This window comes from Callionymus lyra, chromosome 16, assembly GCF_982586985.1.
Source record: "Callionymus lyra chromosome 16, fCalLyr1.hap1.1, whole genome shotgun sequence".
NCBI lineage: Eukaryota > Metazoa > Chordata > Actinopteri > Syngnathiformes > Callionymidae > Callionymus > Callionymus lyra.
Genome location: NC_141833.1, coordinates 21,903,969 through 21,916,098, shown reverse-complemented (window position 1 = coordinate 21,916,098; position 12,130 = coordinate 21,903,969). Strand labels below are relative to the sequence as shown.

Below are 12,130 nucleotides of genomic sequence, written 5' to 3'. Positions count from 1 at the left end.
GCTTTTTTTTTTATCTGTATTTCATTTGATCGAGCAGCAAAGTCTGACAGATGATTGGATTCTCTTCAAAAACCTGGATAGGAAACGTCCAGACTCTACCCAGCATCGTCAGAGAGAAGAATCCAGTCGTTCCTGTTGATACAGTTAATTTATGGACTCATTTGTTCTTCTCTTATCAGAACTAGATACAAAACCAGCTCAACTAAGTTGTGTGGTATCAGACGAGCACCTTAAATATGTGCTGGAGACGATCAAGGCATCACATACATCTGAGTTTTCAGTATTTTAATTGTTTTTTTTCGCTTGAATGCAATGTTATGAAGAATAATATGCTGGACGAGCTCTATCACCTTCATGAATTACATTCTACTACTATATTCCAGGTGATTGAAAGATACTGTGAAGCTGTTTTATTACATTTTAATGAAATAAATCATTAGTTTTTACAGTAAGAGCTGCCTTAACAAATAGAAATCGGAGAAACTAAGTTATAGGTTATAAGTTTCTATTACTACTAATCATGTTGTGACAATCTTTTATACACATGTGGTGTTGGTCGACTTGTTTAAATCTGTTTTTATTTTCTTGTTCTTTCAGACGATTATACCGAAGAAGAGGACGTGCAGTCCTTCGGGTACAAGAGGTTTGGTGAGTCCCACATCGACCCCGTCAGAAACCTTGAAGGAATGTTTGTGACAAATATTTTAGCAAAAATGCAGCAACATTGGAAAAACAATGATGTTAGTGGTGCTGTAGTATTTTAGTCTAATAATTCTTATTTAAGAACCTACAGTTCAGTCAATACTGAGGCTGATTGAAGGAAATTGTAAAATTTTGACCGTTAACAATGCACAGTATAAGATTAAAGTTCAATTTATAATGTGGATACGTAATAAACATGTGAACAAACATCATAGTCAAGCCATGTTTAAAAAAACAAATGTGCTGAGAACACCTTCTTATACGTCGTTGACGGGAATAGGGTTCGTAGAGCAACAGAGTCGACCGCACATCCCGGGTGTTCCCGGGCAGCCCACTCAACTGCAATCATATCTGTGTTTGGCCAAAAGTGAATAACTCAGAAATGAGCTTTCTCATTTCCTGCTCCTGCAGTAAACACCGAGGTGGGATTTTCACCCTCCTGGACGACCTGGAATTTATTTTCTTGTCGTGGAGCGAGACACGATCATCCGTGGGTTTGACTCCTGCTCCGCGAGGAATTAGCGTCACATTTATTTCAGCCCCGTTTCTGTGTAAATGCGAAAGGTTGCTCGACCACTTCCTGTGTCCATCCTGGGAGTTTGTTCAATGCAAACATACTGGGAGTGGGAGGAGAGTGGGAGAAGGTATCCTGAGCCTCCGGGGCTGCAGTCTGCTGTGTCAGCGAAGTTCTCTGGAATAATGACAGAGGTGGAAAAAGACGGCTCACGTTAGGACGACTCCACTCTAACATGTGTTTCTGTCTCTCTCACTTCTTTTTTTTATCCTTCTATCATCCTCCCTTCACCAGGGAAACATTTGTCATCTTTTAGCTGAGAAGTCACATTCCTGATTGTGCTTATTTCTGGGACCAGAACAAGTGGTTTTAATTTACAGACTTTATTACCAGAGAAGAATGTTTTCTCCGGTGCCAGCCTGTTGCTTACGAGCCCCTCCGGGGTCCGTGGTCCTAATGAAAGATTAAGCTCTTGTGTATCCAATAAAAATGTCGGCGAGTCCTTCAGGCGAGACGCGGGGAGATAGAAGAGTGGCATTAATGGATTAAAGAAGGGAAGAATCGATGAGATGACGCAGGTCACTGCTGGTCCGTCTGTTGTTGCGTGTGATGTCGTCGGTGGCTGTTCATAGGTCAGATAGGTCAATCCTGGATTGACCAATAACGGACACGTGGGTCTCAAATCCAGACACAAGTCAGTGCCTCCCAGCAGGCGTCCGCCTTAAAGATGCAAACAGGTCATCTGCGGTTAAACAAACAGGACTTTTTCTCCCCGTTTATCTCAGAGAGTCGGTGGAAGCAGGTGAAAGCAGCTGCTTCTCATCGGCACACAAGCAGGTTTGAATATGTCGACTCAGCTCCGACTCATTGTCTCGAGTTACTTAAGCAGCAGTACCGCAGGAGGCACTTCATTTCCTGACTGATTATTTTTCTCATTAAAGACCCTCACGATTATTACAATCCTTGTAAAGACTGGAGTCGGAGCGGAACATCCGTGAGATCGCTGAGAGTCCCTGGAGTCGACGACTGGAGTGTGTTGACGACGATTCAGTTTCCAAATGCAGGCGCCAAACCTTCCCAGTTTGGAAGCTGTTATCGGTTAGAGTGGGTGCCGGCATCTGTGGCACAGGAAGAGATGCCGGATAATGTCGGAAAGTGTGCCTCGAATATTGGCTCTTAGAGTAGGAATCATGGGGAATATTTTCACGACACACTTGGTGATTTCCTGCGTGCGCAGTGGTTAGTAATCACTGACCGACACCATGGTCATTTCAAAAGTATCTTTAAGTAGAGATGTGAGGAAAAAATTCATACATATATATGTATATATGTACTATGTATGTATACTGTATCGATTTGTCTTCTTGAGGGGGCTTTCAAATAATATTTCATTTGTATCATAGTTATTTTATGGTTAATATTTCAATATAGTGTGTTTAAAATAAAACAATTCAATCTTCTTTTTTTAAAGAACAATTAAGGTTCAATATTCACTGGATTTTTTTCATTTTTGTGTTGCAATTACACTTCTGGCCGCTTGATGGCAGCAGTTATGTCCTCTCCAGCTGAGGAACAATTAAATCATGCAAGATAACTGAGGACAAGAGGATACCGTGGGCTCCAGCTGCTTTTAAAGCTGATGTTTGGACATATTTTGACTTTCAGTTCTAATAGTTCAACCAAAAGAGAAAGGAACAATCACAATTCAGTGTCCCCTTAAATCGTTACTGGACAAACGTAAGTGTATTAAAATATGTCGTATTATAATATTACGATGTGTGTTTGGGCACCTATTAGTTTCTATTGCAGGTCTCTGCTCATCTGTAAGTTCACTTCTGTAAGTATGTGCCTAGGTTTTGTTTCTTAAGTGTATTCTTTTCCAAACGGCAGTCTTGTCTTTGTTTTGGATCTTATAGTGTCTTTGATGCTCAAATTATGTATCTTGTTGTACAATTTGAAATACTTTTCTTAACCATAAAAGGTTATTATGAAGTGGTGGGTTGTAACTTCTGATAATACTCTATAAAACAGGCTGAACTTGTTTCCCAGACTAGTCCTCCTTCTGGGAGTTAGTTGTTAAACATTGTATTTCCATTAATGATTCTCTTTTTTTGGAGGAAAAATCCGTTGAATTATTAGTCATTTCGCTCAAGTACTTGATGCTATAGGTTGGTTCTAGATGTGGTCAGGAAGGCAGTACATCGAACTGACTAAAAGGAAAGCTTTCTTTCTAAAGAGTAACGTTGTCATTGGTCAACGGTCTTGGTGTGTAGACCAGATCAGATTCAGTCGGAAATGTCGAATAACAAATGTTGACTCGATGAGAGAAAATAACTCAACTTTCTGTCAAAGTACATGTTTTTCTCTGGAATGCTCCTGATAAACAACACTTGCCGATTATGTAACCGTGTCCTCAAAGTTCCAGGCTTGACACGAGTTTTCCACATCGATGTTTGCTTTGTTGAACACGGGAGAGGATGCTGGTCGAGGATCTGAGAGCCGTCTCGATGGTATTCGTCAGATTCTTTCCCTCCGTGTCCCCAAAGGTCGAGGCCACAAGCTGACATCTGCAGGGGTGTCGTGGATGTTTTCTCGAGCCGTCCTCTCGCAGCGGGCCTTGGCTCCGGGACAAGAACAGCAACACGCACGTCTTGAAGGTGTCTGACTCCATTCTCCGTCAACACACTCAGACGTCTCTGCTAGTGTCCCACCATCGGAGTCGTATTAGAAAAAAGTCCTCTGGCTGTAACCGGAGCCAACGTCAACCTCGGCGCTCGCTGTTTTTGAAGAAGTGAAAAATGTGCAGCGTTTTTTAAATCCGCTGCTGATGATCTGAGCCAAGACGTGGTTCTGTTGTCACTCCGACAGTGATTATCCTGGCAGGGAGTCAGCAGAACGTCGCACAGTATGCTTCGTTTATTCTTTTGTGTTCTCGGACGTGTGTGCCGCGGCGTTCTGAAGCCACACTGGAGTGTTTCCACTGAGTCAAGTGTTTGAGATGAAGACTTGTGTTTGTGTGTTCACATCTGCTGCAGAGGAAACTATGAGAAGTGCCTGAACTTTTTTACTTTCTTTTTAACTTTTTTACTCTTACATGGACTCGATACAATGATGGCTACAGTGCAAACACAGTAGCAGACTAATGTACCACATCAAGGTCGACAGACTTGTATCAAACACTAGTCAATAAGATATGTATCGCGATATACATGGACAAAATTACAGTATATTGTGATACTGTAGTAACAAGGATATATTTGTAGTATTGTCCAGTACTTGACTCTGGTGTTGTGATAGTGTAGGAACAAGTATATATGTGTAGTATTGTCCAGTACTTGACTCTGGTGTTGTGATACTGTAGTAACAAGTATATATGTGTAGTATTGTCCAGTACTTGACTATGGTGTTGTGATAGTGTAGGAACAAGTATATATGTGTAGTATTGTCCAGTACTTGACTCTGGTGTCGTGATAGTGTAGTAAGAAGTATATATGTGTAGTATTGTCCAGTACTTGACTCTGGTGTTGTGATAGTGTAGTAACAAGTATATATGTGTAGTATTGTCCAGTACTTGATTCTGGTGTTGTGATAGTGTAGTAACAAGTATATATGTGTAGTATTGTTAAGTACTTGACTCTGGTGTTGTGATAGTGTAGTAACAAGTATATATGTGTAGTATTGTTAAGTACTTGACTCTGGTGTTGTGATAGTGTAGTAACAAGTATATATGTGTAGTATTGTCCAGTACTTGATTCTGGTGTTGTGATAGTGTAGTAACAAGTATATATGTGTAGTATTGTCCAGTACTTGACTCTGGTGTCGTGATAGTGTAGTAAGAAGTATATATGTGTAGTATTGTCCAGTACTTGACTCTGGTGTTGTGATAGTGTAGTAACAAGTATATATGTGTAGTATTGTCCAGTACTTGATTCTGGTGTTGTGATAGTGTAGTAACAAGTATATATGTGTAGTATTGTTAAGTACTTGACTCTGGTGTTGTGATAGTGTAGTAACAAGTATATATGTGTAGTATTGTTAAGTACTTGACTCTGGTGTTGTGATAGTGTAGTAACAAGTATATATGTGTAGTATTGTCCAGTACTTGATTCTGGTGTTGTGATAGTGTAGTAACAAGTATATATGTGTAGTATTGTTAAGTACTTGACTCTGGTGTTGTGATAGTGTAGTAACAAGTATATATGTGTAGTATTGTTAAGTACTTGACTCTGGTGTTGTGATAGTGTAGTAACAAGTATATATGTGTAGTATTGTTAAGTACTTGACTCTGGTGTTGTGATAGTGTAGTAACAAGTATATATGTGTAGTATTGTTAAGTACTTGACTCTGGTGAAGTCGTAACTGATTTCATTTGTTTTAAAACCAAAATATGCCCAAACATCAGCTTTAAAAGAGTCCACTGTATCCTCTCGTCCTCAGTTGTAACTGCTTTTATTTGTTTTAAATGGTCACAGAACAGTGAGAAGGTCCATTAAGGAGGAAACTGTATTAAAATCCATCTGCATTAAACCGAACACGTAGTTCATACTGACGTCAACTTCCACAGTGAGGTCACTGTAGTCTCCGGGATCTCACGTGATTTGACACTGGGTTGTGGATGACGCTGAGATGTTTAATCCATCAGGAACTCTGTTTATGAGATCCTGCCGTTGCTACTTTTATAAAAATGTAAACAATTCTATCGAGACGGACCACGGTCCAGCTGCTCAAACTATTTCTCGTGTGGTCAGTGTCTTCGCCGACCAGTGGGCCTGGACCCCGGGGTCTGTGGTTTGACATGGCCCTGCAGGCATGAAAGAGACGTGTGTGGTCATGAGTTCAACAACATGGACCCGATGATGGCTGCAGAAGTCCAGAGTGGATGAAACCTCTGAGCACAGATGGTCCTTGAAGTGAACCAGTGGAGGTTTCGACAGGATTCCAAGCATGAAAGACTCACTCGGTTCCTTCACATCAGACCCTTCATCGAAAGCATCCTGTCAGCCTGTGACCCACAACATATATGTTGAGTCAAGCTAACGGTGCAAAACAATACATTTGACCGTATTTAATATACTTTTGGAAACAACATATATTTGGATGAAATCTATTTAAGGGACAATAAATCATAAGACACTCTGAGGAAAAACATAAAGCACCCTATAGTCCTACTTTGTTCCTAGATGATCTAAATCATTTGTTTTTGTTTTTTCATGATCACAGAAGGAGAAATTAAGGTCTCTTGCTTCATTTAAATATGATCGACATATTGAAATGGAGGCATGGAAAGGGATGAACCGGTCTGTAAGTCTTTGTTGATTTTGATGATGAACAAAGGAAAAGGGCTTGAATTCGTGTCACGCACAGATTCTTACACATGAATATTTTTTGTGCACCATTTGGGTTCGAATGAACGATCATTTTTAGTAGGAAATCAGTCACTTCATTCAGTGCAAATCATCTGAGTAAAGTATGTTCCTACTTACGTGGAGCAAATTTGATGAAGGTAGATCTTTTGAACTTGTGAATTATAAAAGTAGTTTGCAAACCGAAAAAGTGTGAGCACCCCTGATCTAAATGGATCTCATGACATCATGGGGGCCACATAAATACAGTCAGAGGGCCGCATGTAGCCCCCGAGCCGCACCTTTGTGTTATAGACAGATTCTGGAATCTCTGTATTTTCCACATGAAGATTTACGTTCTATCGTCGAACTCTGTTTAACGGCGTCAGTGACTGAAACCAGAGTCTTCGGACTATTAGTCCCGTTATCTTGTCCTGGCATCGTTTGGTACTTTTGATCTTAACTCTCCTTCTAAAGCCGTAAGAAATGCTTCTTGGCTCCGAAGAGATCGTGATCGTGTCCTTGATCCAGACCTGGTTCATTCCAAACCGAATTCAAGGCCATTCATCACAGCGTTCGACACATGGTTCTGTTCTGACTGAGGGTCGATGCTTCTCCAGCACAGCACGGGTTCGCTCGACTCCATCCTGCCAATGTTCACATGAGTTGTTTAATGAACTACCTGAGCCTTCAAAGGTCTGTTGACAGCTTAAGTTCTCACCTTAATACCATCATGTTTCACCTTCTGTGGTTCAAGTTATTACCTTCAGAAACAGTTTAGATCAGTAGGATTCAAGTCCACGTCATAGACTGTCACTCAATAATCTAGAAATATTGGACAGTACGTTATTTAACTAAGAAATAAACATAAAATAACTTTGCCAGAACGTGTCATAATTAGGAAAAATGTCCAAAATGTTAAAATAAAATAGAAATGATCATCATATAAAAATATAAATGATTACAAAAACAAAGTAGTAGTACAATAAGCAGTAGTGCAAACTATGACAATACACAACAGTATACAGTAGAACACAGTACAGAAGTCAGAGCAGGAAGTTCATTCCGGTAATAAAACATTATTTGTTTTTATTACTTGTTGTGTTACTTTCTCAAAACGTTTGATCTGAATTTTAAGTATAGCAGTACATTCAGATATTTGTAAGTAAGTCATTTATATTTGTAGAGACACTTTTCCAGACCAGGGTCACAAAGTGCTTAAACAATCAAAACAATACTCAATAAATACAACACAGAGACAAACAGTCCCAGAAAATCAAGGAACAGCCTGCACGTCTAAAAGTGTCTTCAGATGTTTCTTGAAGGAGTCAGTAGATCATCAAACACAGATGTTTCTTGAAGGAGTCAGTAGATCATCAAACACAGATGTTTCTTGAAGGAGTCAGTAGATCATCAAACACAGATGTTTCTTGAAGGAGTCAGTAGATCATCAAACACAGATGTTTCTTGAAGGAGTCAGTAGATCATCAAACACAGATGTTTCTTGAAGGAGTCAGTAGATCATCAAACACAGATGTTTCTTGAAGGAGTCAGTAGATCATCAAACACACAGATGTTTCTTGAAGGAGTCAGTAGATCATCAAACACAGATGTTTCTTGAAGGAGTCAGTAGATCATCAAACACAGATGTTTCTTGAAGGAGTCAGTAGATCATCAAACACAGATGTTTCTTGAAGGAGTCAGTAGATCATCAAACACAGATGTTTCTTGAAGGAGTCAGTAGATCATCAAACACAGATGTTTCTTGAAGGAGTCAGTAGATCATCAAACACAGATGTTTCTTGAAGGAGTCAGTAGATTATCAAACACAGATGTTTCTTGAAGGAGTCAGTAGATCATCAAACACAGATGTTTCTTGAAGGAGTCAGTAGATCATCAAACACAGATGTTTCTTGAAGGAGTCAGTAGATCATCAAACACAGATGTTTCTTGAAGGAGTCAGTAGATCATCAAACACAGAGATGTTTCTTGAAGGAGTCAGTAGATTATCAAACACAGAGATGTTTCTTGAAGGAGTCAGTAGATCATCAAACACAGATGTTTCTTGAAGGAGTCAGTAGATTATCAAACACAGATGTTTCTTGAAGGAGTCAGTAGATCATCAAACACAGATGTTTCTTGAAGGAGTCAGTAGATCATCAAACACAGATGTTTCTTGAAGGAGTCAGTAGATCATCAAACACAGATGTTTCTTGAAGGAGTCAGTAGATCATCAAACACAGAGATGTTTCTTGAAGGAGTCAGTAGATTATCAAACACAGAGATGTTTCTTGAAGGAGTCAGTAGATCATCAAACACAGATGTTTCTTGAAGGAGTCAGTAGATCATCAAACACAGATGTTTCTTGAAGGAGTCAGTAGATCATCAAACACAGAGATGTTTCTTGAAGGAGTCAGTAGATCATCAAACACAGATGTTTCTTGAAGGAGTCAGTAGATTATCAAACACAGAGATGTTTCTTGAAGGAGTCAGTAGATTATCAAACACAGATGTTTCTTGAAGGAGTCAGTAGATCATCAAACACAGAGATGTTTCTTGAAGGAGTCAGTAGATTATCAAACACAGAGATGTTTCTTGAAGGAGTCAGTAGATCATCAAACACAGATGTTTCTTGAAGGAGTCAGTAGATCATCAAACACAGATGTTTCTTGAAGGAGTCAGTAGATCATCAAACACAGAGATGTTTCTTGAAGGAGTCAGTAGATCATCAAACACAGATGTTTCTTGAAGGAGTCAGTAGATCATCAAACACAGAGATGTTTCTTGAAGGAGTCAGTAGATCATCAAACACAGATGATTCTTGAAGGAGTCAGTAGATCATCAAACACAGATGTTTCTTGAAGGAGTCAGTAGATCATCAAACACAGATGTTTCTTGAAGGAGTCAGTAGATCATCAAACACAGATGTTTCTTGAAGGAGTCAGTAGATCATCAAACACAGAGATGTTTCTTGAAGGAGTCAGTAGATCATCAAACACAGATGTTTCTTGAAGGAGTCAGTAGATCATCAAACACAGATGTTTCTTGAAGGAGTCAGTAGATCATCAAACACAGATGTTTCTTGAAGGAGTCAGTAGATCATCAAACACAGATGTTTCTTGAAGGAGTCAGTAGATCATCAAACACAGATGTTTCTTGAAGGAGTCAGTAGATTATCAAACACAGATGTTTCTTGAAGGAGTCAGTAGATCATCAAACACAGATGTTCCTTGAAGGAGTCAGTAGATCATCAAACACAGATGTTTCTTGAAGGAGTCAGTAGATCATCAAACACAGAGATGTTTCTTGAAGGAGTCAGTAGATCATCAAACACAGAGATGTTTCTTGAAGGAGTCAGTAGATCATCAAACACAGATGTTTCTTGAAGGAGTCAGTAGATCATCAAACACAGATGTTTCTTGAAGGAGTCAGTAGATCATCAAACACAGATGTTTCTTGAAGGAGTCAGTAGATCATCAAACACAGATGTTTCTTGAAGGAGTCAGTAGATCATCAAACACAGATGTTTCTTGAAGGAGTCAGTAGATCATCAAACACAGATGTTTCTTGAAGGAGTCAGTAGATCATCAAACACAGATGTTTCTTGAAGGAGTCAGTAGATCATCAAACACAGAGATGGTTCCAAAGCTTAGGAGCAACAGTCTGGAAGGATTTCTCTCATCTGGTCCTGAACCAGAATTTTAAAGTTGATCCTGAAAGAAAATGGCAGCCAGTGAAGAGTTTGAAGGAGAAATGTGAGTTCTTCTACTAGAGCGGCTCAGAATTCTGGCTGCAGTTTGAAGTATGAACTTGAAGTATGAAGAGTTTTGTATGAACTTCAGGCGAGACACATCCTTCTGGTTTAGACACCAAAATAAACTGTATAATAGTGTGAACAACACAAACCCATGGATTATAAGATCCAGATCATGTTGTGACAACATTTTCCTAAGTTTAGAGATTTTTCTCAGTTGAAACAGTTTCTGGTCAGTTTTCTGCAGTGTTGAACTAGAGACATGTCTTTGAATTATAATTTTTGGAGTATTATAAAACAATTTATGATGATACACATCGTAGTTTACCGTTTTTTTGGGGGGTTTTTTGGATAAGAAGATGATAGATCTGATGTTAAAAGGATTAAAGACTAAACTTGTTTGTATTCTCAGTCAGCGAGTGTTGAATCTTAATGTTCAGGAGTTTCTGTTTCTGTGAACAGCTTCGTTATGGAATATGACATAATTATGTTTAGGAAATGCTGTCGGCCAACTCTGGGTCTGCTCACCACCTCACGACACATCATCTGCAACTTTCCATTCCTGTGTCAGAGTCGTCGTTAGCTTTCAACCGTGAACACTCGTCGAGATGAAGTCTTTTTCCAGAAGTTAATCCAGTCGGTAAAAACGACTTGTTTACAGGTATGAAGCTGAGTTTGAAGAAACATAGTGAGTTGAAAAAAAATCGGAAACACCTTCATCTCCTAATGAGTCACAGATGCTGTGAAAAATGATATCATCAACTACACATTTGCTGCTTCAACAGGTCCGTCCACCAATTATAACTCCTGCAGATAGTCTCAGTCAAAGGAGACTGAACTATTTGACTGCTTTAATCCACTGTGAACTCTCTAGGAAAAGGATACAAACGTCCACTTTTGTGTTTGTGCGACAGGACTTCACCTCTGGATGCTTCTCTTCAGCAGCTCAAACATTTAAAGTAGAAGTTTTGTTATGTCATTGGAAGAGTTACGGTGCGAGTCCAGTTTAAAACAAGCAGTTCCCGAATTCACCAACGGTTGTCACAAATTAATAAAAGTGAGGTTTACCTTCAGCGCCATCTACAGTTGAGGTTTTAATATAGTGGCCGTGTCATTCTACTTTGCTGAATGAAACTTTGTTTTTTTAAGTCGATGGTTTCGTCCATTTTTTGCCGAAATGCAGTTTCATGGTCTCGGTTAGTCGTGTCGTGGCAAGACGGGATTATTGAGCTCTCAGTTTTGACTTCACTGGTGTTTACAAGTCAAAACTGGCCCCTGAAGAAATGACATAATTGTCCAGCACAGGACTAGAGGAAAGTGTCTCACGAAAAAATGATCAATGAATTGTGAAAAATGTGCAGGTGCTTAACTGGCATTCACACTTTGACTGAACTCTCTTCCTTCTAGAAAATCCCACATGAACCCTTTGTGTCCCTACAAGGTTTTCTATGATATTAACCTTTGATGTTTACTTTCATCCGGTTCTGAGTCGGTTACTTTGTTTAGTGTTAGCAGATGTATCTCCAAGACTCGTTGTTTCTGAAAATATGTACTTGATAAACAGAAAGACAGAAATAACAGTTACTTAATGTTCATTTCTCCTTCTGGAAATTGGGTTTCCAGTACATACCAGACCGTAGTTTCGTAAAAACAAGTGCAAATAAAAAGAATAAAGTGCAAAGAGGTGACAAAGTGCAAATATAAAGAACATAGGTCATAGGAAATAACACAAAGAATAGGGTATAAATATTAACATAAAATAACATCATCCTTTCACATCACTCCTGCCCCTTGAATTGCAAAGATCTTTTGATTTTT

At 39.3% G+C, this 12,130-nt stretch overlaps 1 protein-coding gene across 1 annotated transcript in view; it reads left to right on the top strand.

The window, feature by feature from the left end:
* colec12 (collectin sub-family member 12) overlaps nt 1-12,130 on the top strand; it is a 29,004-nt gene that overhangs the window by 1,383 nt on the left and 15,491 nt on the right. Inside the window, exon 2 of the mRNA XM_087810585.1 lies at nt 598-648. Within this exon, the coding sequence (XP_087666711.1) occupies nt 598-648 (51 nt within the window). The remainder of the gene's footprint in view (nt 1-597; nt 649-12,130) is intronic.